This window comes from Bos mutus, chromosome 7, assembly GCF_027580195.1.
Source record: "Bos mutus isolate GX-2022 chromosome 7, NWIPB_WYAK_1.1, whole genome shotgun sequence".
In the NCBI taxonomy this organism is placed as follows: Eukaryota; Metazoa; Chordata; class Mammalia; order Artiodactyla; family Bovidae; genus Bos; species Bos mutus.
The window spans coordinates 55,981,171-56,008,348 of record NC_091623.1 but is presented as its reverse complement, the minus strand read 5'-3'; the positions used below and the strand labels follow the sequence as shown (position 1 = coordinate 56,008,348).

The window sequence follows — 27,178 nt, the reverse complement described above, 5'->3', positions numbered from 1 at the left end:
AGTACATCCTTATTGTTTCTTCCATTCCTGTATCCAGAAAGTTCATTTTCTCTGTAAAAACATTTTGGGCCACCCTTTACTGTATTGTGTCTGACAAGAGGAAAGATTCCTATTAGGAGAAAATACTGAAGGTACACATGCTTTTCACACATTAGTGCAATTCATTCAGAGATTTTTATTGAAAATAAAATTTTAACTGAAAAATAATTTTTTTCTGAATGCAGAAAGTAGCCAGTGAAAAATACTGGTAGCTATGGTGGATTCATGTTGATGTTTGACAGAAAACAACAAAATCCTGTAAAGCAATTATCCTTCAATTAAAAAATTAAATTTTTTAAATTACTGGTAGTATATTTTCTTCACTCAAATCATAATTTTGCAATTTACTTAAAATAGAAACTTAACTTCTGAGTTTCCAAATATGGGCTTTTTCTGGAGTCTCTACATTTTCAGTTTGTCCAGTTTTTTCCTCCAATAATGAACTTCTGAGAAATATTTTGGTATGTTACTTTTTCCCACATCCTCTCTCATTTTATCCCCCCATAAAAGTTATTTCTCTTTGAATAAATTCCTTTCCTTGTGAATCTGAGAATCAGCATCTCTAATTTCTAAAAATTATACTATGTTTCTATCTATATCATACTGAGTTATTTGTCTTAAAGAAAATGAGCTCATTAAAATGTTTTAACCATGGATAAAGATGGTATTCTCTATTTAATGAGGAATTTTATTTCCTCTCAATGCTTTAGTTTTTCTTTTTCTCTGTTGTTCAGTTGCTATGTCTGACTTTTTGGGATCCCATGGACTGCAGCATATTAGGCTTCCCTGTCCGTCACCATCTTCTGGAGTTTGTTCAAATTCATAGATCCATTGAGTCGTGATGCCACCCAACCATTTCATCCTCTGCACCTCCCTTCTCTTTTTGCCTTTGATTTTTCCTAGCATCAGGGTCTTCTCCAGTGAGTCTGCTCTTTGCATCAGGTGACCAAAGTATTGGAGCTTCAGCATCAATCCTTCCAATGAATATTCAGGATTGATTTCCTTTAGGATTCACTGGTTGGATCTCCTTGCTGTCCAAGGGACTCCCAAGAGTCTTCTCCAGCACCACGATTCAAAAGCATCAATTCTTTGGCACTCAGACTTCTTTCTGGTCCAACTCTCACATCCTTACATGACTACTGGAAAAACGATAGCTTTGACTATATGGACCTTTTTTTCTTTCAGAGCCACGTCTCTTTTTAATATGCTGTCTATGTTTGTCATAGCTTTTCTTCCAAGAGGCAAGCATCTTTTAATTTCATGGCTGCAGTCACCATCCACGGTGGTTTTGGAGCCCAATAAGATCTGCCACTGCTTCCACTTTTTCCCCTCTATTTGCCATGAAGTGATGAGACTGGAGGTCATGATCTTAGTTTTTTTAATGCTGAGTTTTAAACTCATCTCTTTCACCCTCATCAAAAGGCTCTTCAGTTCCTCTTCAGTTTCTGATCAACCACCTCAGAAATGCATGTACTTTATTTACATTACATTAAAATACATAAAGAAAGAAATGACAGAATTACCAAAATGGATTTGTTAATCCACAACCATGGTAGAGAACTTTAATTCACATCTATTGGTAATTATGTTTAAGAGAGAGGGGGAAAAGCTTCAGGTACATACTATTAATATATCTGAAAACATGTTTAGCTTGAGTTAATGAGAATACACTCTATATCTGAAAATTAGAGAATACACAGGTGGCTCACTGGTGAAGAATCCACTTGGCAAGACAGGAGACACAGAAGACTCCACTTTGATCCCTGGGTAGGGAACATCCCTTGGAGAAGGGAAGAACAGCCCACTCCAGTATTCTTACCTGGGAAATCCCATGGACAAAGGAGCCTGGAGGGCTACAGTCCATGGGGTCGCAAAAAGAGTCAGTCACAACTGAGCACACACACACATATACACACACACACACACAGTTTTCAAATAATCTTGGAGCATTTATAAAATGACCAACTAATAATATTATTCAGCAGGACATTAACAGAACACCACCTCAAAAACAAACAAAAAAGAATCACTTGAGTCTCAACCACGTAACCAAGGTTACTTATTTATTTATAAGTAACCAAGGTTACTTATAAATCATGTAAGAAGTCTAGGAATAAGCAGCCTGTAGGTGATAGAGCCAATCAGAGCCTCTTAGGGAGCCCACTCATTGTGATTTTTGCCATACTGTGGTCATTGTCATCATGATCAAAATATAGTTCTTCCAACTCTACAGCTTGACTCCACAAGAATGAATGGGTAAGATGAACAGGATATGGGTGAGGCAGACAAGCCAGACAATGATGTGTCCCCCTCACTCCCCTCTGTGACTTCCACCTACTTCTCATGGACAGCAGAGCAGAACACCTCCCTGGGCTTTGGGGATGCCCTGTGGATTGACTATTTTCAATACTATTCATCAACAACTTGAAAAAAAGTTTAAAGAAAAAAATCTGCTTCCTCTTTTAAGAAAATATAGGGGGAAATGGACATTGGGAAAGAGGCTAAAAATAACTGCCATACTAGGATGGAAAGACAAAAAAGAATCAGCATAATAAAATCCACTTAATAAAAATGCCATTAAATTAGGAAAAAGTATATAGCAATTTAGCTATTTAGCAATTGCTAAAAGGTGTTTAGCAATTATCCTAGCTTTTCCTAGGATAAACTAAATCACTCAGGCAATAGTCAGAAATATCTTTATGAATATGCAGTGTATTCATAGTTTTAGAGTCAATGATGATAAATGTATTACATACAAAACTACAGAACATAACTTAAGGTTTATTTTAGGGCACAGCTGCAGACACAAATGTTGTTACTTAATCAAAAGACTGAAAATTAAAGAACTAGTTGCCCCACCCTAAGGATGAGACACTGAAAGGTAATCCCACACTTTTAACATTTACCCTTTTCCATTCCCATTTTAAAGTATTCCATGGCCACTCAGAGAAGAGCTAAGGCAATCTCATGCTGAATACCTTCTTGGGCTCCCTTCCCGAAGCCCCTCCTGGGTGACTTCACACAATTCAACAAAGACAGAAGTCATCGAAAGACTTTCCAAAATTAATCCACTCACAGGTTTTTGCATCCAGGAATTTCATACTTTTCCTAAGGTAAGAGCTATCATTAAAGGCATTCCCTCCTTCTTTATACTCACAAGTTTAAGGAATGTGGGAAACTGGCTTTCCAATACTGATGCCATTCAATGGTTTGTTCTCTCCAGAATCGATCCTCATGTCTCTTAAAAACTGAAAGAACCCTGAAGGCTTTCCCATCGTACTTGGTACTTGAAATTTCATCTTCTGTTAACAAAAACGCTTGTGCTACAGGGTTTTCCACATTCCTTATGTGAGTGTTCCTCTGTAGTGATTCCTCTCACATGTTCTAAGGGACATTTTAAGGGACAAGTGTCCCTAAAGGCTTTTACATTCTGATGATGTTCATCAGATTTTCCCTGCCACATGACTCCCTAGATATCACGACTGTATTCCTCAGATTTATCCCCAATACATAACCTTTTATGTACGTTAGGGTGAGTTTGAGCTTAAAGTTTATCATGAAGCTTGGACTTATGAGGTTTCTTTCATGAGTGAATTTACACAGGAGTTACCGAATATTACTTCATATTGAATTGACTGAAAGAAAGAGGGTCTCCTGAAGGCCCCCTTTCAGTGACTTCTCAGATGGTTCCCAACAATCTTTGTTTCCTGATATTCACATTGAGCATGGTCTCTTCCCACAATGTATCAGGAGTGATCTGTGTGACCCTTAAAGTACTGAAGAAGTGATGATATGTCCTTCTGGGACAAGGTCATAAAAGACACTGTAGCTTCTGCATTAGCTCTTCTTTAAATCCAATGCTTTGGGACGACCCTGCTTCTACATCATAAAGATATTTAACCCTGTAGAGAATCCAACACGGTGAGTAAATGAAGGTTCCCTGCCAACAACCAGCGACTAACTTGCCAGGTGTGCCAGTGAGCCATTTTGGAAGTGGACTCTTTGGCAATAAAGTGGAGGATGGCAGCTCCTGCTGACATCTTGATTGCAACCTCATGAGATCCTGACCAGAACTACACTGATAAGCTGGTTCTGAATTCCTGATCTATAGATAACATATGTTTGCTGTTTAAAGCCACTATGTTTCAAGGGGAAATTTGTTATGCAGCAGCAGCTGACTCATACATCTAGACTGTGAGTTGTCACAAGTTGTCTGAGAGATAAGAAATCAGTTACTGCATTCATATCCACCTGTTATGTATTCTCTTGTGCACAGAAAGGTAAGAATTAGTGGTGAAAGATTTTCCACAATGATTACATTCATAGGGTTTTTCTCCAGTGTGAGTTCTCACATGTTTCTTAACAGCTGAGAGATTATTAAATGCTTTCCCGCAGTTACTGCATTCATAGGGTTTCTCACCAGTATGAATCCTCTTGTGAACAGTAAGAGAAAAGCTACTGCTGAAGGACTTTCCACACTGATTACACTCATAGGGTTTTTCTCCAGTATGAGTCCTCATATGCTGTGTCAGATATGAGCTCTTCCTAAAGGTTTTCCCACAGTCATTGCATTCGTAAGGCTTCTCTCCTGTATGAATACTATTGTGCCCAGTAAGGGAGGACCTCGTGCTGAAGGCCTTGCCACACTGATTACATTCATGGTGATTCTCCCTCGTATGAATTCTCTTGTGGCTTTTGAGGTTACAACTAGTGCGGAAAACATGAAAACACTGGTTACATTCATAGGGTTTTTCTCCAGTGTGAATTCTCACATGCAGTCTAAGAGAGGAAGGATCATTGAAGGCTTTCCCACAGTCATTACATTCATAGGGTTTCTCCCCATTATGTATTCTCTTATGAATAGTAAGGTAAGATCTACTGCTGAAGGATTTTCCACACTGATTACAGTCATAGGGTTTTTCTCCAGTATGAATTCTTTTGTGCTGAGTAAGGTTAGATTTTGTGCTGAAGACTTTAAAACACTGATTACATTCATTGAGTTTCACTCCCAGATGACTTCTCTCCTGTTAAGAGATGAACGAAATCTATATAACATTTTTTAATATTCAATGCTGTTATACAAATTTTCTCTCCCAGGAATTCTGTTACATTATTATCATTGATGTTGCAGCTATCTATTTTAAATGCTTGTTAAATGGCTTCTACCCGGTCTGAGCTTTTACAAGTTAAGAAAGGATAGACAGATGCATTGCCACAAGTCCTTATCATATTCACAGAGCATTTTCTGATAAGTTTAAGACTACTCTATATTTTGACAGTCACATTTAAGGAAGTATTTACTTGTGGGAACTCTCAGCAAAGAAACACGTCTGGAGCTAATTTATAATTTTCTCCAAATTTACAACTGATTTACAGTATCTCTCCTGAGACACCATTATCTCACATGTTAATGACATTTCCCGATAATGACTCCCCTGATTATTTGTTGCTTTTCTAACTTATGAAATTTTCCTACTGAGAAAAACCAGCAATTACCACATTGGTCTTACCGCTCTAACATCATTAGAATGTTCTTTTCTAAAAATAGGCTTCTTTGGAGTTAACCATTTTGCTTTAAGTACCGTCTCCAAATCTAAAACAAATTGAAAAGAAATTTAAGTTAATGGTGAAAAGAAATATGAGTAAAGACAAACTGAGGGATTAGGGTTTTTGAGGAGGTTTTCAAGGAAAGGCATATGAGTATACAAATTACAGGTACTAAAAAAGGACTCTAAAAGGATTAGGACTGATCAGAGATTTACACTATAGGAGGAATTATCAGGAAGGTAAAGTTCCAGGAAGGAATCAGAAAAAGGGCTCATATGAGACTTATTTAAAAAGGAAAAGGGACATTTTTTTCCCCCTCTGAGTCCAAAGTAAAGTAGGAGACATTGAACAGAGGGTTAAAGAGCAAAGAAAGAAGGTCCATGAGGAAGCTCATACCAAATCTCTGTGGCCATCTCTGTCAGAAAAGAGCACATTTTAGGTATTTCCTAATGTAACACTCACATGCCCTGAATCACTGGCTAGAGCTACGCCTCAAAGACTATTCCTCATATCCTCCTAGAGCTCACCTGGACGGGTGCCTGGGAGAATTCCTCCTTCCTCTGTCACCACCTTGTCTTCTTGCTCCAACTGGGAGATCAGACTGGGTTTATCAACATGATATCCTATTCATGGAGAAAAGACATGTGCCATTGGGGGGCTGTGCAAGTGACAAGCAACTCTATGAAACTGAAGCCAAGAATTCTGAAGATAGGGAAATGTGGCTTTTGGAACAACGGAATAATTATATCTAAATTCTAATGACTATAGTAACTCTCAGGAAACAAAAGTACAAACAATCTCGTTCAATATCCAGGGTGACAGAGCACACACAGTCCCAAAGTCCATACCCAAGTTTAAATACACAATACAAATGCTATAAAGCTTTTAACTATAGAAAATATAAAGTCAGGGGAAGGAATATTCAGCTCATAGGGAAGGCGCTAAAGAACTCTACGAGCATGGGGGCCATATCTGTCTCCTTCATCATCATACTCCTACACCCCAGAAACAGAGAAAAGCTTGAAGTCTTGTGAGAAAAAACAACAATGAACATCATAGAATATGGAACTTCAAAAGTCCCTCCCTCTACAGAAACAGTGAATAAACTGGAAAAACTATCAGAATAACTTTATCAGAACCCTGAAAACTTACCAAAACTCTACGGCAACCAGGAAAATGCTTAATCAAGGGCAAAAAATAGCTGACATTTTTAAGTGACCCTTGACTCATCCTCTGTTTCGTGCTTTGGCTATGACATTGAAGACAATTCCTAGTACTAGGGAGAGCAGGATAGACCCTATTCTCAACACACTGTGGTGGTTTGTTTTGACCTTTCTGGTGGCTCCCTGAAGGACTGGCTCAAAGGGCTTGCCTTTACTTATCTAACCCCAAACTCTCCAAAGATTGAGCTGGTTACACAGTGAGCTTGTGCTGAAGGCATTAAAAAGGCAATATATTAGCCACTACTTCCTGAGGCAAATGGAAACAGCAGAGGAAAACAAAAGGCAAACCAAGAAACCTAAAACAAAAGTATAACCTAAAATGTTTTGGGGAATTTTTATAAAGCTTTTTGAAAAGCTCCCTCATATTCCTTTGAATCTGGAAAGCCACATGCATACCAGTCTTGGGCACATGCTCAGAAAAGACATGAGAGGGCATTAAGTCCTCACCTATGACAGACCTTCAGGCTCAGCACAAGGAGGAAGTGAAAACTAAGGCAAAGTTGTAAACTGCCTGAGTTTGAAGATATGCCCCTGTATAGAGACACTAGGAGCTTTTTTCTTTTTTGTTCCAACTGTTTAAGGAAATCTCTGGTAAATCATTAGTTAACCATTAAGCTGGGGCTTCGCTGGTACCAAAGAAAGGCAATGCCAAAGAATGCTCAAACTACCACACAATTGCACTCATCTCACACGCTAGTAAAGTAATGCTTAAAATTCTCCAAGCCAGGCTTTAGCAACACATGAACTGTGAACTTCCAGATGTTCAAGCTGGTTTTAGAAAAGGCAGAGGAACCAGAGATCAAATTTCCAACATCTGCTGGATCATCAAAAAAACGAGAGAGTTCCAGAAAAACATCTATTTCTGCTTTACTGACTATGCCAAAACCTTTGACTGTGTGGATCACAATAAACTATGGAAAATTCTGAAAGAAATGGGAATACCAGACCACCTGACCTGCCTCTTGAGAAACCTATATGCAGGTCAGGAAGCAACAGTTAGAACTGGACATGGAACAACAGACTGGTTCCAAATAGGAAAAGGAGTTCGTCAAGGCTGTATATTGTCACCCTGCTTATTTAACTTATATGCAGAGTACATCATGAGAAACGCTGGACTGGAAGAAGCACACACTGGAATCCAGACTGCCAGGAGAAACATCAATAACCTCAGATATGCAGATGACACCACCCTTATGGCAGAAAGTGAAGAGGAACTAAAAAAAGTGATGATGAAAGTGAAAGAGGAGAGTGAAAAAGTTGGCTTAAAGCTCAACATTCAGAAAACTAAGATCATGGCATCTGGTCCCATCACTTCATGGCAAATAGATGGGGAAACAGTGGCAACAGTGGCAGACTTTGTTTTTCTGGGCTCCAAAATCACTGCAGATGGTGACTGCAGCCATGAAATTAAAAGACCCTTACTCCTTGGAAGGAAAGTTATGACCAACCTAGATAGCATATTCAAAAGCAGAGATATTACTTTGCCAACAAAGGTTCGTCTAGTCAAGGCTATGGTTTTTCCAGTGGTCATGTATGGATGTGAGAGCTGGACTGTGAAGAAAGCTGAGCGCCAAAGAATTGATGCTTTTGAACTGTGGTGCTGGAGAAGACTCTTGAGAGTCCCTTGGACTGCAAGGAGATCCAACCAGTCCATCCTAAAGGAGACCAGTCCTGGGTGTTCACTGGAAGGACTGATGCTGAGGCTGAAACTCCACTACTTTGGCCACCTCATGCGAAGAGCTGACTCATTGGAAAAGACCCTGATGCTGGGAGGGATTTGGGGCAGGAGGAGAAGGCAACGACAGAGGTTGAGATGGCTGGATGGCATCACCGACTCGATGGACATGAGTTTGGGTGAACTCTGGGAGTTGGTGATGGACAGGGAAGCCTGGCGTGCTGCGATTCACGGGGTCGCAAAGAGTCGGACACGACTGAGTGACTGAACTGAACTGAACTCACTGGTGGCTCAGGGTAAAGAATCTACCTGTGAAGACAGGAGCCAGAGGTTCAATCCCTAAGTCAGAAAGATCCCCTGAAGAAGGGAATAGCAACCCACCCTACTCTTCTTGCCTGGGAAATCCCATGGCCAGAGGAGCCTGGTATGCTATAGTCTATGGGGTTGCAAAGAGTTGGACATAGAAACTAAAACAACAACAATAACCATTAAGCTAACTGAACAGTTTTCAGTGGCCATGTACAACGAATACTGACATTACAAAAATGAGTTCAAAAAGATCACTAAACATGCATATCACACCAACTATAACAAACAACACCAACAAACTCTAGGGATGGGGAAATAAGTGATTCCAGAATTATGTTACAACATTCTAAATGTCTAGTTTTCAACAACAACAAAAAACTATAAGGCAGGCAAATATACAAAAGTATTTAGATACCATATTAAAAAGCAGAGACATTACTTTGCCAAGAAAGGTCCGTCTTGTCAAGGCTATGGTTTTTCCAGTAGTCATGTGTGGATGTGAGAGTTGGACTATAAAGACAGCTCAGTGCCAAAGAATTGATGCTTTTGAACTGTGGTGTTGGAGAACTCTTGAGATCCAGCTAGACCATCCTAAAGGAGATCAGTCCTGAGTGTTCACTGGAAGGACTGATGCTGAAGCTGAAACTCCCAATACTTTGGCCACCTGATGCAAAGAACTGACTCACTGGAAAAGACCCTGATGCTAGGAAAGATTGAGGGCAGGAGGAGAAGGGGATGACAGAGGATGAGATGGTTGGATGGCATCACCGACTCGATGGACATGAGTTTGAGTGGACTCCAGGAGTTGGTGATGGACAGGGAGGCCTGGTGTGCTGTGATCCATGAGGTCGTGAAGAGCTGGACACAACTGAGCAACTGAACTGAACTGATGGTCCATTACAGGAAAAAAAAAATTAGTAGAAACTATCCTTGAGGAAGCCCAAATTTGGGGCTTGGTGACTACACCAAGAATTTAAATTAACTATTTTAAATATGATCGAGGACCTAAAGGAAACCATAAAAACAAATTCTGATCAAAGAGAAAATATCTTAAAGAGAGAAATTATAAAGCAAAACTAAACATAGATTATGGAGCCGAAAAGTACAACTAAAATGAAAAATTCAGAGGAGGGGTTCAACAACAGACTTGAGCAAGAAGAAAGAATCAGTAACTAAGAAAATAAGACAATTTATACTACTCAGTCTGAAAAACAGAAGGAAAGAAAAGAAATAAAATACGGCCAGCACCTAAAAGACCCACAGGATACCAACATACACATAATAGGAGTCCCTTAAATGAAGAAGAAAATGGACAGAACGGATATTTAAAGAAATAATGGCTAAGAATTTCCCCAAATTTGATGAGACATAATGTACACAACCAAGAAGCTTAACAAACCCAAGACAGGATAAACTCAAAGAATCAGAATCCATCCTAAAACACAATATAATTAAATTCTGAGAAGTCAAAGAGTATCCCTGACAGCAGCAAGAGAGAGGTGATTCAACACATATATAGAATCATTGGTAAGAGTAACAGCCAATTCTGGATGAGAAAGCATAGGCAACAGACATTGGAAGATATACCCAAGCTACTATAAAAAAAAAAGTTAAACAAAGATTCTATATGTAGCAAAACTGCCCTTTAAAAATAAATCAAGACATTCCTATAAATAAAACCTGAATATCTGTCATTAACATATCTATCCTACAAGAAATGCTAACAGGAAAATTTTAAGCTTGAAATGAATGGGCAATGAATACTGACTCAAATCCACACAAACATATGAAGAACACCAATAAAGGAAAATACACAGGTAAATATAAACATCAAAAACAATTGTTTATTTTTGAATTGTTAATTCCTTGTTATTTTCAGCTGTGACTCCCCTTTTTTCCCAATATGATTTAAAAGAGAAATGCCTGTGTTAACGGGACACAATGTATAAAGATATAATTTGTTTAAAAAAAAAAACAGTATAAGGAGGGGTGCAGCTGCTGCTGCTAAGTCACTTCAGTCGTGTCTGACTCTGTGTGACCCCAGAGACGGCAGCCCACCAGGCTCCCCCGTCCCTGGGATTCTCCAGGCAAGCACACTGGAGTGGGTTGCCATTTCCTTCTCCAATGCACGAAAGTGAAAAGCAAAAGTGAAGTCGCTGAATCGTGTCCGACCCTCAGCGACCCCATGGACTGCAGCCTACCAGGCTTCTCCGTCCATGGGATTTTCCAGGCAAGAGTACTGGAGTGGGCTGCCATAGCTAATCTTTTGTATACTGAATTAAAGTCGATATTAAGTCAGAACAGACTGTCTAAAATTAAAACTGGAATCCCTCCCACAACCACTAAGAAAATAACTAAAAAACAGAAACAGAAATGAAAAGGGAATCAAAATGATCCACTAGAAAATACCTAACACAAAAGTAAACAATAATGGAGGAGCAAAAATGATAGAGAGCGCACAGAAGACAGCAGAATGACACGACTAAGCCCTTCTTCTAAGCAGTTCCATTAAAGGTAAATGGATTAATCTGGCGCAGTTAAAAGACAGATTTTAGTAGAACGGATAGGAAACAATCAATGATACATGATCTATAAGAGACTCACATTATATCTAAAGACACTAACAGGTTGAAAATCAACAAATGGAAAAACAAATTCCATACAAACAAGAGATAAAAAAGAGAGAATGTGGCTATACTACTATGAGGCAAAACAGACTTTAAGACAAAAACTGTTACAAGACACACAATGATTAAGAGATCAATTAATCAAGAATATATGATAATTACGGACATATACTACTTAACAACTAAGGCCTAAAATGTATAAATTCAAAACTCACAGAATTGAAGGGAGAAATATATCTACAATAATAGTTGCAGACTTCAATGCCCCACTTTTAATAATGGATAATGGGTAGAACAACTTGTTAAAAGATCAATAAGGAAACTCAGGACTTAAACAATCCTATAAACTTACTAGACCTCACACACATAAAACACTTTATTCAACAACAGAATATATATTCAACTCAAGAGCATACGTTAGTTCACAAAACAAGTCTACATAAATTTAAAACCAATAAAATCATATAAAGTATCTATTGGATCATGACAGAAGCAAACTAAAAGTAAGTAATAGAGGATATATATTGAAAAATTTAATATTAAGAGGACAATACTAGGGCTTCCCAGGTGGCACTAGTGGTCAAGAACCCATCTGCCACTGCAGAAGAAGTAAGAGAAGCGGGTTTGATCCCTGAGCTGGGAGGATCCCCTAGAGTGCGAGATGGAAACCTGCTCCAGCATATTGGCCTGGAAAGTTCCATTGACAGAGGAGCCTGGCAGGTTATACAGTCCATAGGGTTGCAAAGAGTTGGACACAACTGAGTGAGCACACACCCAAGATAAGAATACTAACCAAAATCATCTACAGATTCAATGAAATCACCATCAAATTTCTAACAGCCTTTAAAAAAAAATAAATAAATGGACAAGCTGATCCTAAAATTCATATGGAATTGCCAAGGGATCCTGAATAGACCAAAAGCAATCTTGAAAAAGAACTAAAAAGGAAGAATCCCATCTACTGACATTACCTCAAAGTAACAGTAATGAAGACAACGTGGTACTGGCACAATGAGAGACCCATCAGGTTATGTCAGGTTTCCATAGGTTAATGGGAAATAACTGAGAGTAATAAGCTCACATGCTTACGGTCAAATAACTTTTGGCAACTGGGCCAGAACAGTTCAATGGGGGAGGGAATAGTCTCTGCTACAAAGGTGCTGGGACAACTGAATTAATACACACCAAAGAATTAAGCTGACACTTTCTCCAAGCCATATAAAAATTAACTCAAAATAGGTAAACGATTTCACTGAAAAAGTAAAACTAGAACATTTTGGAGAAAAACATAGAGGCAAAATTTCAGGACCTTGGACTTGGCAATAACTAGGTATGATACCAAAAGCAGAAGGAAAAAGAAAGAAGTGCATAAACTGGACCGCATCAAAAGTAAACTTTGTGTATCAAAGGACACTGTCAAGAAAATGAAAAGATATCACACAATGGGAGAAACCTTTTGCAAACAGGGTCTGGCATTCAGAATATAAGAAACTTCCAAAACCAAAAAAAACAACAATTAAAAAATTGGCTTGAAAAGATATTTCTCCAAAAATGATATACAGTCAACAATTACATGAAAAAATGTTCTGTTTCATTAGTAATTAGGGAAATGCAAATCAAAACATGTAACAGGAAATGGCAACCGACTCCAGTATTCTTGCCAAAATTCCATGGACAGAGGAGCCGGCAGGCTACAGTCCTGGGAACACAAAGAATCACAACAGAGCACGCGTTCAAGCCGAAACAGGTGAGATACCACATTATGCCCAAGATGATGGCTATCTTCAAAAAAGCAAATATTGGGGGAAGATATGGAGAAATTGGAACTCTCACACAGTGCTGCAGCTGCTGTAAAAAACAGGTTGGTGGTTCCTCAGGAAACTAAGCATAGTAATGTAAAAGCCAAAATTCCACCCCTAGATACATACCAAAGAGGAACTGAAAATAGGTGTTTAGACAAACGCGTGTGCACAAATATTCATAGCAGCGTTATTTAAACTAGCCAGTAAGTGGAAACCACCCAAATGTCTATTAACCAATGAATCAAAAAACAAAATGTGGTATATCCATAAAATGGATTGTTCAGTCATAAAAAGGAATAAAGAACCTATAAATGCTACAACACAGCTAAACCTTTAAATATTAAGTTGCCTGAAAGAAATGGGAAAGATCACATATTTCATAATTCCACTGATATGAAAATACTCCAAATAGGCAAATCCACAGAAACAGGAAGCAAATTAGTAGTTGTAGGCAGTGGGGGGGTGGGGAAGATAACAGGTACTGATCAATTAATGGGTACAGGTTTAAGGGTGATGAGAATGCTCTGAAATTAGTGTTGATGGCTGCACAACTCTGACTATATCAAAAGACAAGCAATTATCCTTCGATTATAAAAATTTTTTAAATAAATTAAAAAAAAACTTTTAACGATTAAAATGGTAAATTTTATGTTATATGAATGATAGACACCTCAATTTTTAAAAAGTCTTGTTATCTGAGTCATTAAATAAATGCAGGAATAATGTAGAGCTTACCAAGCGATGCCAGGTTCCTGCAGTTCTCCAGCATCACGTCTCTATACAGTTTTCGCTGAGAAGAGTCTAGCAGTGCCCACTCCTCCTGGGTGAACTCCACGGTCACGTCCTCAAAAGTCACCAAGTCCTAAACCACCATAAACACCGTGGCTTAACTAAGGGCCGTCCCCACCAATGCTGAGAGAAAAAGAGCTAAGGACAACAAGAGTAGGGAGAGAGAGTCCAAAGCAGGAGCTGTATGGGCAGGGTTCTGAGCTCTGCTCTCGACTGCTCCTGGGCTCGGCCCTGGACACTCATCTCCTGTCTACTCATGCCCACCCCCAGGGCCATGTGTGCCCCTAACACACAGGCAATTTTCTTTTCCAGTGAGACCGTGACATCCTGCAATCGAATTCCCCTCAATCTCAAAGGCTGAGCACAGGCCTAAGACACTGCAGAAACCAGAGAAGTACTTTGCAAATGGATGAAAGATGCCCCAGTGGCCACCAGCAACTGCCTGAGTTTAGGACACAGTCATGTGTTTCCTTAGCTTCCCCTTAAAACTCTCACAAAAGGGGGCTGGTGGTGGAGGGGAGGGAAGGAATGGGAGTTTGGGATTAGCAGAGGCAAACTATTATATACAGGATGGATAAACCACAAGTCCTACTGTACAGCACAGGGAACTATATTCAGTGTCCTGTGATAAACCATGATGGAAAGAATACGAAAAAGAAAATATATGTGTGTGTGTATAACTGAGTCACTTTGCTGTACAGCAGAAATTATCATTGTAAATCATTAATACCTCAGTAAAATTAAATAACAAAACTCTCAGCAAAACATGGTGTAGACAGTGACCTTGTAGGAAGCTCGACATGGCAGCAAATGCTGACATGTGCTGACATTGTAAGGGTTGCCCCAAACCCTCCGCCAGATGCCTGAAAACCTGATCCAGCTCCAGGTCACTGAAGGGACAAGTCCAACTTCTGGTCAAAGGAATACAATCTGGAAACAGGAATGTCTGACTCACCTGTAACCAGTCTGTCAGGAAGCCACGGGCCAACCCTTCCTTCTCTGCGTATCCTTTCTGGTGAGGGGCTGTGTACAGGGACGACTGAGCTGGAGAAGAAGAAATATCCCAAGAACCCAGGCTTGTCCGCTATTCTCATTCACAAACCTGGAGGCTTAGGCTTCCTCACCTACTTGTAATTGACTGTATCCCCAACACACAGAGAGGACATACCGACACCCAAACACCCACACCCAGCTTCTCCTGGAGGCAGAATGGAGCTCTGTCTCATTCGGGGTCAGAAAATAGGGCCAAAGGTCTTACACCACACTGGAGGAAGAAAGGACTATTCCTGTTTTGCAGATGAAGAAACTGAACTGCCAAAGGATACCACTGTTACTAGCTTAAGTGTATACAAAGAATCAGAAGTATAATTCAAAAGCTCCCACACATTTGCAACACAGGTGAGGTCTCCCCAGATTCACAAACCAGCTAAGTCCCAAATCCCAAGCAGCAGAGAGTCAGGCCTCCGTGACCTTGGGGCTCCAAGGGTAACACTCACGCCTCATCTGCTCAGCCCCCTCCCTCCACCTGCTCTGTGGTGCATGAGACTCTAGCACCTGGTCAGTTCTGAGGGCTGACCCTCAAACTCACCACAAGTGGGGGACAGGACCATGGTCGCCATCCTGCAATTCAGACAGTAACGTTTTCCTCAGCAACAGGGAGCTGGAGAACCAGGACGCCCCTCCTCTTGTCCCCACAGTGCACTTAGGGCTGGGCTCTGGAATGAATGCGAAAATATGAAGTTGTCACAGTCTCTCTCTCCAGGCTACTGAGGATGAGCCTTTCTTAGACGGTCCACCATGTCCTCCGCCAAAATGCAGTATGTGTTTGTACAAACTGCTACCTTTAAAATGCACTGGCATGCACGTTCTTAACCACTAAGCCAACAAGGAAGCCCAGCAAAGGATTACTGTTTCACTTACTAAGGTTGGGGGTGATTTGTCACGCAGCAATAGGTAACAAATATATCCTCACTTTCAGCAGATTGTCTTGCATCCTACTTCTTAGTCATCTTCATGAGAAGGAATCTACCTTCCCATCTTGTCACCAAAACTGTGTCCTGCACCATGGTTTTCTCCCTCTCTGGTTATAAACCAGAACCTGGCTTCTCTACAATGCCAGGTGGGGCAGCTCTGTTCTGTGCTCCATCCCTTTTAGGAGCTGGACACCAGCAATGATCTCTACTTTGCCCTTCCTTTCGAGCTCTCCCACTCTACTGGACTCCCTCGCACCATTTAAACTCAACGCAGTGTTTTCAGTAGTGAGACACTACTATTCTAACCAGAGTTTTCTTTCTAGTTACCACCCAGTCTCTCTCCCTCGTCACAGCCAAAGTTTTTTTTTCCACTGTCTATCTCATTTCCTCATGTCCCACCCACTCTGAGACACAGTTTTGTTCGGTTTCCACCACTACCTATTCAATTGGTAGAATTGCCACTGATCTTACTTACAGAACAAAGACAGAGACTGCAACTACAATGATACCATTTCTTATCTGTCAGACCAGCAAAGACACAGGGGACCACATCTCTCATTGCCAAGGCTGTACAGAAGAGCACTCTTAGACACTGCTGGGGTACAAACAGCCCCTGTGGAAGGACATCTGTCAACCTCAAGTGCAATGCAAAACATTTATCATATTCCTGTCAATCATACTACAAGGAATCTATTTGAAAGACTGTTGTTTAGTTGTTAACTCATGTCCGACTCTTTGCAACCCCATGGACTGTAGTCTGCTAGGCTCTTCCATGCATGGAATGTTCCAGGCAAGAATATTGCAGTGGGTTGCCACTTCCTTCTCCAGGGGACCTTCCCAACCCAGGGATGGAACCCATGTCTCCTGCATTGGCTGGTGGATTTTATACCGCTGAGCCACCAGGGAAGCCCCTGTCAACATCAGCAGTTCACATTTTCTATTTCTCTGATGACATACATAATCTGAACAGACTGATCACTAGCAAGGACACTGAATCAGTAATCAAAAACCTCTCAGGGAATGAAAGTCCAGGACCAAGCAGCTGCACAGATTAACTTTACCAAACATTCCAAGAAGAACTAACACAAGCCTTCTCAAACTCTTCCCAAAAATAGAAGAGGGGGGAATTCTTTCAAACACAGTTCACAGGGAAAATATTTCCCTGATACCGAAAACCAGACAAGGATGCCACACAAAAAAGAAAAGTACAGGCCAACAGCCCTGATGAACAGATGCAAAAATCCTCAACAAAATATTAACAAACCAAATTCAACAATAAATCATACACCATGGATCACACACCATGATCAAGTAGGATTTATTCCAGGGATAAATGGGTGGTTCAATTCAATCAATGTGGTATACCACATAAACAAAATAAGGAAAAAAATCATATAATTATCTCAACAGATGCAGAAAAAATATTCAACAAAATTTAACATCCATTTATGATAAAAACTCTCCACAAGGCAGGTACAGAGGAAAAATACCTCAAGATAATGAAGGCCATATACAATAAGCCCACAGCTAACATACTCAATGGGAAAAGCTGGAAGCTTTTCCTCTAAGATCAGAAACAGGCAAGGATGCCCACACTCTTGCCACTTCTATTCAACATAGTACTGGAAGTCTCAGCCAGAGCAATCAGGCAAGAAAAAGAAATAAAAGGCATCTAAATTGGAAAGAAAAAAGTAAAACCTTTTCACTATTTGCAGATGGCATGATTTTACATATAGAAAACCATAAAGATTTCACTAAAAAAACTTATAACAATTGAATTCAGTAAAGTTGCAGGGTACAAAATCAATACACACAAATCTGTTGTTTCCTTACACTAATAATGACCTATAAGAAAAATAAATTAAGAAAACAATCCAATTACATAATTGCATCAAAAAGAATAAAATACCTAGGAATTTAACCAAGGGCGTGAAAGACCTATATACTGAACACTATAAGCCATTGTTCTTGCACTTTCGTACAAATTTTAGGTGTTCTATTTCTGTAAGAAATACCACTGGATTTTTGATAGGGATTACTTTCAACCCGTATATTGTCTTGGGTACTATGGACATTTTAACAATATTAATTCTCTCAATCCATGCCTAGAGTCCTAATCCTAGTTTAACCCAAATTATTCTGTGTCCTGGCAAAATCCTCATGCATGAGGGTTCAGTCACTCAGTCGTATCCAACTTTTTGCAACCCCATGAACTGTAGCCTGCGAGGATCCTCTGTCCATGGGATTTTCCAGGTAACAATACTGGAGTGGGTGAGTTGCCATTTCCTTCTCTAGGCAATCTTCCCAACCCAGAGACCAAACCTGGGTCTCCTGCATTGGCAGGGGGATTCTTTATCACCAAGCCACCTGGCAAGCCCGGCAAACCCCTCAGTCGAATAAAAGAGGATAGTTGGTTACCTTAAAATGTGTACTCAAAGCATATCTATTGCATGACAAGCAAGCATTCCCCTTAAGAATGTTACAGACAAGAAAAGACAGAATGAAAAAGGCACACACACAAACACAAACAATTAGTGAAAACCAACAATATAAGATTACTCAAAATGATTCTCTGCAATATAAATTATCAGACTGTATTTCAGAAACAGTTAAAGAAATAAAGTTAATTTTTATTATAAAGCAAGGTGTAGAGTATAATCTGCAGAAACTACTGCCCTACTCTTCCATCTACAAGCTGTTGCTCAGTATTCCTCCAACTGATTTTTAAATCTCACGAAGATAAAATAAAATAAACAAAACACAAAATAAAACCAAACACTTGCTCAAAAGACATTTGGTTGCTGGTTAATTCAATTTTGAATTTCTGTTGCCAATATAAAAAAGTACAAATTACTTTTCCCCCCATGCACCCTGTTTTGAATCTTCGTGGAAGATTAATAGGGTTTTAGAAGTCAAACTGAACCAGGCCTGAGGAATGTTGCTGAGCAGTCCGGCTAGTCTTTGGTGGGATAACTTTTAATACTACAGATACACATTAAAAAATGTATACATTTATACTTAAATATATAAAATATACTTAAAATATATAAAATTCTAAAATTTTCGGTGCAAGTAAATCTATATTTGTTACTTATGTAGTTATTTATATGTTTGTTTAATGTGCATTTATTTGCACAAAACTGTATTTACTTATTTACATGCATCACCACACTCCTTACTATCCCATCAAACAATTTTTTTTTAAAAAGATACTTTCACTTTCAGTGACTCCTTGTGTTTACAGCCTGAGCACAGGAAAGGCCTATTAGCAGTTCTGCATAGCTGAGGCTGCTGGAAACTGTTTTTACAAGTTCCACATGGTACTCACCTGGTCACACAGAAATCCACGTGTCAATGAGAACAGGTGAACCTTGAGACTGGTTTCAACTCAGACTTGAACGCCAAGATAATTTACTTGTCTGTTGGGGGTGGGGGGAAAAAAAGGATACAAAGATTGCTTTTGAGATTTTGGGGGCGGGGGGGGGGCATAATACAATTGCGGGATGGAAGGGCCACACCATTCACTTTTCTTTGTTTGTATTAATATTTACTGCACCGATTCAACACGTAATTGCAGGTTACGACTAGATTTTCCTGATTCTTGTCCAGCCATCTGCCCTCTGAGTAGGAGGAAGCGGCTTCACGCGGTGTGCATTCATTCGCCGTACTCAACTCTTTTAACTGGATAGTGACTGTCTTTTTGTGATTCCAGACACTTTTAACAAGGCTCGTCACTCAAGGGCACTAAAAGTGTCTCCACTAACCTTTTAAGTTCATTCAGGGCTTTGAAGATTTTAAGACCCTAGAACAGGGTTTCCAAACCTCGGCACTATTGATAATGCTTTGTCACGGGGGCTATTTAGTGCACTGTAGGATGTCCAATAGCATCCCTGGCTTCCACCCACTTGAAGCCAGTAGAAGCCCCTCCCATTTTTAACAACCAAAACAATGCCTCCAGGCGACTAAATGTCCCCTAGGAGGCAAAAACACACCGGGGCAAGATGGTGGGGAGATGGGGAACTCTGAGAAGGTGACAGCGGTGCCCAGACCTAGGAGGAAACCGAGGCTATGCGCCGACCTGCCGGGACAGCCTGAGGCCCCAGGGGTGCAAACGCGGCTCACGGGAAAGGGGGAGGAACGCCATAGCCCGTGACCGGGGTGCCCCAAACTCATGCCCCTTCCTAGACTTCTACAGGAGCCCAGGAGTGCCGGCAGCCCACAGAGTCCTGCCTCTTGCAATGATGCCGAACGTACCACGTGAATCCAATCCCCCAGCGGAGAAGACTGTACCCACAGTTCAGCGAGCCGCCCCGCTAATTTCTTCCTCTGTACCATCGACGCTTCCGCTTCCGGTCTTGGGCTGGACCAGGGGCTTCAGTTTCCGGCATTTAGCCTCCGCGGACAGTGGGGCCCTACAGGGTTGAGGCGGCGGGCGACTGCGGCCTTGCACCCAAGCCTCGGACGAGGCGTTCTCGCTTGCGTAGTGAGTCCAAGGGTGGGCGGTAGTGTGGGTCAGAGCCAGGGACTGAAACCGGCTCTAGGGGCGGGGCTGTGGGCGGGTACCAGCTTGTGGGCGGAACCAAGCTTGGAGGGCTCGGTTGTGGGCGGACACCCGTCCTGTGAGGGGCCTAAGGACGGGGCTTTGACTGGGTACGGATCTGGGGGGCGGTGCTAGAGTCTCACAGCCTAACGCTGGGCCTAGACTAGTTCCAGGGGCGGGGATAAGGCCGGGGTGGGGCTTGGATAGAAAGGCTGGAGAGCCGGAGAAGGCGGCTCCAGGGACCGGATTGAAGGCGGCGGGTTGGCGGGGCTGTGGAGGAGAGTCCATGGATTCCCCAGGCTGTACAGGTTGTGGGGTGCGGGTGGCGGGGGCAGTTCCTGGTTGCTGAGTGATAAAGAATCTAGCTCTCAATGCAGGAGAGGCTGGTTCGATCCCTGCGTGGGGAAGATCCGCTGGAGGAGGAAATGGCAACCCCTTCCAGTATTCTTGCCTGGGAAATCCCATGGACAGAGGAACCTAACGGGCAAAAGAAAGAAATATGACTTAACCACTAAACAACAACCAGTAGATGGAAGCTAAACAAACAGCTTTTCTTCAGTCCTTTCCCCATGTTCAGGACCCTCACACAGCCCAACAAAACTACATGCCATATTTAGGATTTTTTTTTTATGGCTGTCCTTAAATTTTTTATAAAGTATATTCACTTTTCTCTTTAACTTGCTATCACAAACCAGTAGATAGGGATCTAACGCTATTTTCTTTTAATTTTTTGTGGGAGAGGGGGCTAGGTCATAGATACACATATAGGAAATCTTCAAACAGTGGTACAGTCAGTAAAATGTTCTGTCTCATACCATCTCGCAGTCCTTTTGCCCAAATATAACCATAATTTTCTCCTCTAACCATCCAGATACAGTGTATATAGCTATGTCTGTGTATGTGTACAGTTCCAAGAGGGAAGTCCCCAAGCAGGAACTGAAGCTGATAAATTGCATCTGGATCTACTGAAAAGAGATTTAAATTTATACTGGAGAAAGATAAACCAGTGATGAATTCTTAGAAATTAAACAAACAAGAGAAATTTACCATTTAGATGATCCAAAGAAAAAAATGAGAAAGAAAATGTAATCATAATATCTGGATCAGACTCACGTCCTAGAATGGTAAACATCTATGTAATAAAACAATAGTCATTGACTTTCAATTTATCCTAACTTATTATATAATTATATTGGGGGAAAGGGAATTACATTTTAACATAGCAAGAAAACTACATGCTAATTTTCTCAGAGAAGAATATTATTAGAAAAAAAATCAAAAGCTGAAAAATGAAAAAGCCATATAAGTAGCTAATTTAGAAATACAGAATTACAACCAGAAAAACGAAGAAGTTCTTTATGGAAGCCGGAATAAAGACTGGGTAAGTAGCTTTTAATAAGGCTTAAAGTTTTGTTTGAGATATAGGTGTATATATACATACAAACACACACACAGAAACCTGAATTTTTATTCCAAAGGGATCATCAAACTTGGTAGAATTTATTTTAAAAAGGATCTCTTTGCAAAAATAGAATTTAAGAATCACAGACTTCAAGCATTAAAAAAAAAAAAAAATGGTACTCACCCTGGTGGAAAAATGAATAGCACATTACATTGCACAATGCGTTACAAGCATTTTCTGTACATTGTTGTTTAAGTCATTAAGTTGTGTCTGACACTTTGTGTCCCCATGGACTGTAGCCCTCCAGGCTCCTTCGTCCATGGGATTTCCCAGGCAAGAATCCTGGAATGGGTTACCATTTCCTTCTCCAGGAGAATCTTCCTGATGGAAGGATTAAACCTGTGTCTCTTGCATTGGGAGGCGAGTTCTTTACCACTGAAGCCACTTAGTGTACTTTACTTCTGAGTATTTTCACAGCAACCCATAAGGAAGATACTATTATCTATCTCCATTTTACAGATGAAATCAATGGGAGTGTATTGCTAGAATGTAAATATTTCATTTACGTTTTCAATAGTTATTTTATTTCAAAATCATTATTGAACTTCATTAGTAAAATAATATCTCATTCTAGCAAGTAAAAAAGTATGTAGAAAACAGTTTAATAAAACTGCAGTTTTCTTCTGATATAGTTAAATATATCAATCACTTTATTTATTTATTGGATTTCTGTCTCAGATCTAGGAAGGTACTTCCTATCCTAGAGGTTTACTACAGAACTTTACTAAATACTCAAATATCAGGAATCCCATATTTTGCAAGCTTCCTGAACATAAACACACACACAAAAAATCCATTATAATAAAACCTTTGATGCAAAATTCTTAAATTATTAATGAATTGATATTAATACAAATCATAATCAGGCAAGATTTACTGTTAAGTAACAAATAAATAACAGCTTATTAAAAAGCAGAGACATTACTTTGCTAACAAAGGGCCGTCTAGTCAAAGCTATGGTTTTTCCAGTAGTCATGTATGGATGTGAGAGTTTGACTATAATGAAAGCTGAGCACTGAAGATCCAACCAGTCCATCCTAAAGGAAATCAGACCTGAATATTCGTTGGAAGGACTGATGCTAAAGCTGAAACTCTAATACTTTGGCCACCTAATGTGAAGAACTGACTCATTGGGAAAGACCCTGATGCTGGGAAAGACTAAAGGTGGGAGGAGAAGGGGACAACGGAGAATGAGATGGTTGGATGGCATCACCTACTCGATGGACATGAGTTTGAGTAAACTCTGGGAGTTGGTGATGGAGGGAGGTCTGGTGTGCTGCAGTCCGTGGGGTCGCAAAGAGTCAGACACGACTGAGTGACTGAACCGAACTGAACAAATATTTATACTTTAGAAATTTAGAAATGTAATTAATGACATTTATGACGTTATTGCTGGAGTCCAGCTCCAGCAGCCAGGGAATCAGCCTGAAGAGATGAGCGGTGTTGGCGGAGAATGATGCAGCCTCTGACTCAAGGTTTCAATAAACATGTGGGACTGTATGTTTATTTCAAGCATCAGGTCTTCTTTTATACTTTTTCAAAAGCATTAGGTCAGAGGTTTTACATTTTCAGCTCCCCCTCACCCAGATTTATTGTCTCCATAAATCATTGTTGCCCTTCAACCAGAGTTACATTGTAACTCATGCTTATGTCTGGGCTGCATACCACATCCCTCAGTTTATTTCTTATCTTTCTAAATCCTGCTTGCCTCTAGTATCCTAAGCTCACTATCTCCTAAAAAGACTTCTAGCTATTCTTAATTATTCCTAAACCCTAAGCTCAGCAAACTTCCTTTGCCATAAACATTCCCCTCACAAACAGGTCTCAGATAACAATCCTTCCCATGGCCTCAAGCTGTGGCCTACGTGCTCATCCTGGAACATTCTTTGTAAAGATCCTTGAACAAATGTCAATGGTTACTTTATAGATTATTTTCTGGGCACAACTGCAGAAGGCTTTGTGCTTTCTCATGCTTCTCTCAAGAACAATAAGCACCTTAACATTCTTTCCAGCCAGTTCAACCAAAGAAAGGAAAGAACAAGTCAGAATCACAAGATCTAACTCCTTCATCCCGGGACCGTGCCTGTGGGATGAGGAGAGGGAGTTGGGGCTGTGCCTTCATTTTGTCAGTAATGCCTAACACGGCTCCCGACACATTATGTCATAATTTGACATAATGTAATTTATAATGTTAATGCATGTAAGAAGAATTTTTTCCAGTCTCACTAACTGCCAGGAAATCATTTGAAAAAATGCATTGCAGGGGGGAAAAAATGCATTGCAGCATTATTAAAAACAACAAAGAGAGGTAAACAACCTAAATGCACTTTAATGGATGAAAGAATAAGGAAAATGGGTCATATACATACAATGGAATATTATTTAACCTTAAAAAGGAAGGAAATCCTGTTATATGCTACAACATGCATGAGCCTTGAGGGCATAATGGTAAGCGACATAGATCAGTAGAAAAGAACAGAGGTTGCATGATTCCACTTAAATGAGATAACTAAAGTAGTCAAACATAAAAACAAATTAGAAAGGTGGTTTCCAAGACAGGGGTAAGGGGATCTGGGGAGTTGCTTGGTGAGTATAGTTTCACTCATGCATAATGTTGGGGGGTGGGGCAGTTCTGAGAATCCATTGCACAACAGTGTGCATGTGGTTGAACATAATGTAATGTGTGCTTATAGATTGTTTGCAGGGTGAATTTTATGTTGTGTGTTTTTTGTCACAATAAAATAAATTTAAGATGTAATACCCATCCTAATATGTAATTCAAAGAATAGAAATAGATATTAAAATAGAAAATATTAAAATGGTATTAAACCCTTAAAAAAAAATGTGCTTTCTGGTTCTGGATAAGACAATGTAGACTCTTTTTTTTTTTTTTTTTTGACTCTATGCTAAATACAATTAAAAACCATGGAAATAATTAAACAGACAATGTGTGGAAATTGAAAGAAGAAAAGAGGAAGACAGACTGGGAAAGAACCTCCTCATTTGAGGAAAAACACAACTGTGAGGTCTTAGGTTTTATTTGAATCACATATTATCTCATACTGATCACCAGAGAAACTTGCAACCTGGAATTGCCAACAGACACAAACAAACAAAAAGAATCTGTTTTGCTGAAAGTTTTACTTTCATTTTAGGTTTGAAGGATTTTTTTTAACGAAGAAACCACTCATTATACATATAAACCATTTCAAATTTATATAGAAGATTATTTGACTTAATTTCAATCTACAGTCATTAAAAGAAAAGAAATAGAAACAACAGGGAAGTAACTGTGTATAAATCACCAAATTGGGCCAACCTACATCCAAACTTAAACAGCACTAGAAAGTCCTTAGTTTACAGCAATCTGGAGTCCCAATTTGAAAAGGGCCCCAGGGGGCCAGGCGGGTGGGGGTGCATCCACCCCACAGATAAGGCTTCAAATCACAGTTTCTGGAGCTCCCACCACCAACTGATATCATCATCAGTTTGCCCACAAAAGTGCAGCTCTGGTTTTACTTTAACCTCTTTACAATTTTTAGCTGTTTTGTTTCACCTTACAAGTCATAGAATTTCATTAGATACCGGGGGTTGGCCAGACCTCCAGGGGCTGAAAAATTCCAAGATTCACTTCCTTTCTTATCTAAAGTGAGCCCTGACTAGCTGTGCTTGCAGGCATCCAGGAAGTGTCCAGGCGGGTCAGAAGCAGGTTAGAGGCCTGGTCCCGTTTTTGAAGCCTGAACGAGACTTCCTCCATTTTAATCCCCCTAACAGAACCCTAAGGAGGACCTGTTGTCTTTGGCCAAAAGATTAGAACATGGGACTCACAGAACAGAAACATTTTTGACAAAACTTGCCCTACACCACCCAAACACCACAGATAACCCCCTGATGTCAGTGGGAACTAAGTAGGAAGTATAGATGCCTGTTACCCATCTAAGGTCATCAGATAGCGTAAGGTATGTTCCTTGCTGCTGACCCAGGCTTCACTGACTCTCTAGTCCCATGACAGCAAGTGACCAAGAAGTCACGCTATGGGCCCACTGGGCAACATCAGCAAGAGTAAGTCAGAAATCTGCTCTCCTACTCATCCCACCTCCAGCAGAAAACAGCCAGCAATCCAGGTGGGTACTTTCATATTCAGTATATGTCAGTGGAGCCAAAGCTGGGAGTTTGTCCTGTTATCTCCAACAGGTGTAGGATATAGCCTGCTGGATCGGTATCGGAGAGACTAAGGAGGTCTGGACATTTGCCTCCATGTAATGGCAGCAGGAGGACTCCCCAGGTGGCGCTAGTGGTAAAGAACCTGCCTGCCATTGCAAGAGACATAAGAGATGCAGGGTTCAATCCCTGAGTTAGGAAGATCCCCTGGAGGAGGGCATGACAACCCACTTTAGTATTCTTGCCTGGAGAATCCTATAGATAGAGGAGCTTGATGGGCTACAGTCCATAGGGTTGCACAGAGTCTGACATGACTGAAGTTTCTTAGCATGCACGCAATGGCAGCAGGAAACCCAAGGTGACATGTCCTTTTTCTTTTCTCACTAGACATGGAGTCCAAACTTCTACTCCCACCCAGAGGTGGCATAGGGCATCCTTCATTCTCTCAGAGAGAAAGGGAGGAGGACCTTGGAGAGGAAGGAACTCAAGAAAGGGACTCTTAAATGCTACACAAGAAGTGCTTGGCAGTCACCTCATGAAGCAAATGTGAACTGATATAATACGCCCAAACTATAAAATCTGAACTGCAGTGTGACAGCCTATGCTGTCTTCCAAGGCAGGACAGAGTGGCACTCCAAGAGCTCTGAAAACTGCATTGTCATGGGAATCATGGCACACAAATTGATATCAGGACCAATGTAATAAACCTAACTGAGATGAATGTCTGCAAAAATGGAAGATTAAATAGGATCTGGAGTATCTCAATATGTAAAAAGTCCAGGGAAGAATAAAAAGTATAGAAAAATCATAGATTATGTCAGGGACCAAGAAAATTACTAGTAGGACACAGACAATCATAGGGTGGCTATCCTTGAATGACCATAATAAGATGCTATCCTTGGAATGTCTCATATTTTGGAATTAAATTATGAGAATGTTAAGGCAACCATCACAAATTTTTTCAACTAAAAATTAGAAAAAAAAATCTTGAAACAAAAATATGGAAAATGCCAGCAAAGAGATAGAAGGCA

The 27,178-nt window shown here is 40.3% G+C and overlaps 1 protein-coding gene across 1 annotated transcript; it reads right to left on the bottom strand.

The window, feature by feature from the left end:
- Nucleotides 1-1,828: 1,828 nt before the first annotated feature.
- On the bottom strand, nucleotides 1,829-20,505 carry ZNF557 (zinc finger protein 557). Its single transcript, XM_014476711.2, has 8 exons — nucleotides 20,239-20,505; nucleotides 19,313-19,403; nucleotides 15,600-15,726; nucleotides 14,967-15,055; nucleotides 13,958-14,084; nucleotides 6,114-6,209; nucleotides 5,550-5,632; nucleotides 1,829-5,063 (listed from the first exon to the last, which is right to left on the bottom strand). The coding sequence occupies exons 3-8, from the start codon at nucleotides 15,628-15,630 to the stop codon at nucleotides 4,281-4,283; spliced, it is 1,209 nt and encodes a 402-aa protein (XP_014332197.2). The 5' UTR covers nucleotides 15,631-15,726; nucleotides 19,313-19,403; nucleotides 20,239-20,505; the 3' UTR covers nucleotides 1,829-4,280.
- Between the last annotated feature and the right edge of the window lie 6,673 nt (nucleotides 20,506-27,178).

What these genes read in the sequence shown, in the direction of transcription:
- ZNF557 (XM_014476711.2), bottom strand. Translation starts at nt 15,630, where the DNA reads ATGGCGACCATGGTCCTGTCCCCCACTTGTG. An exon ending in TCTCCCAGGCACCCGTCCAG is followed by an intron (nt 5,633 to 6,113) that starts GTGAGCTCTAGG and finishes AATTTGTTTTAG; the next exon opens with ATTTGGAGACGGTACTTAAA. An exon ending in ATTCTAATGATGTTAGAGCG is followed by an intron (nt 5,064 to 5,549) that starts GTAAGACCAATG and finishes ATCTCTTAACAG; the next exon opens with GAGAGAAGTCATCTGGGAGT.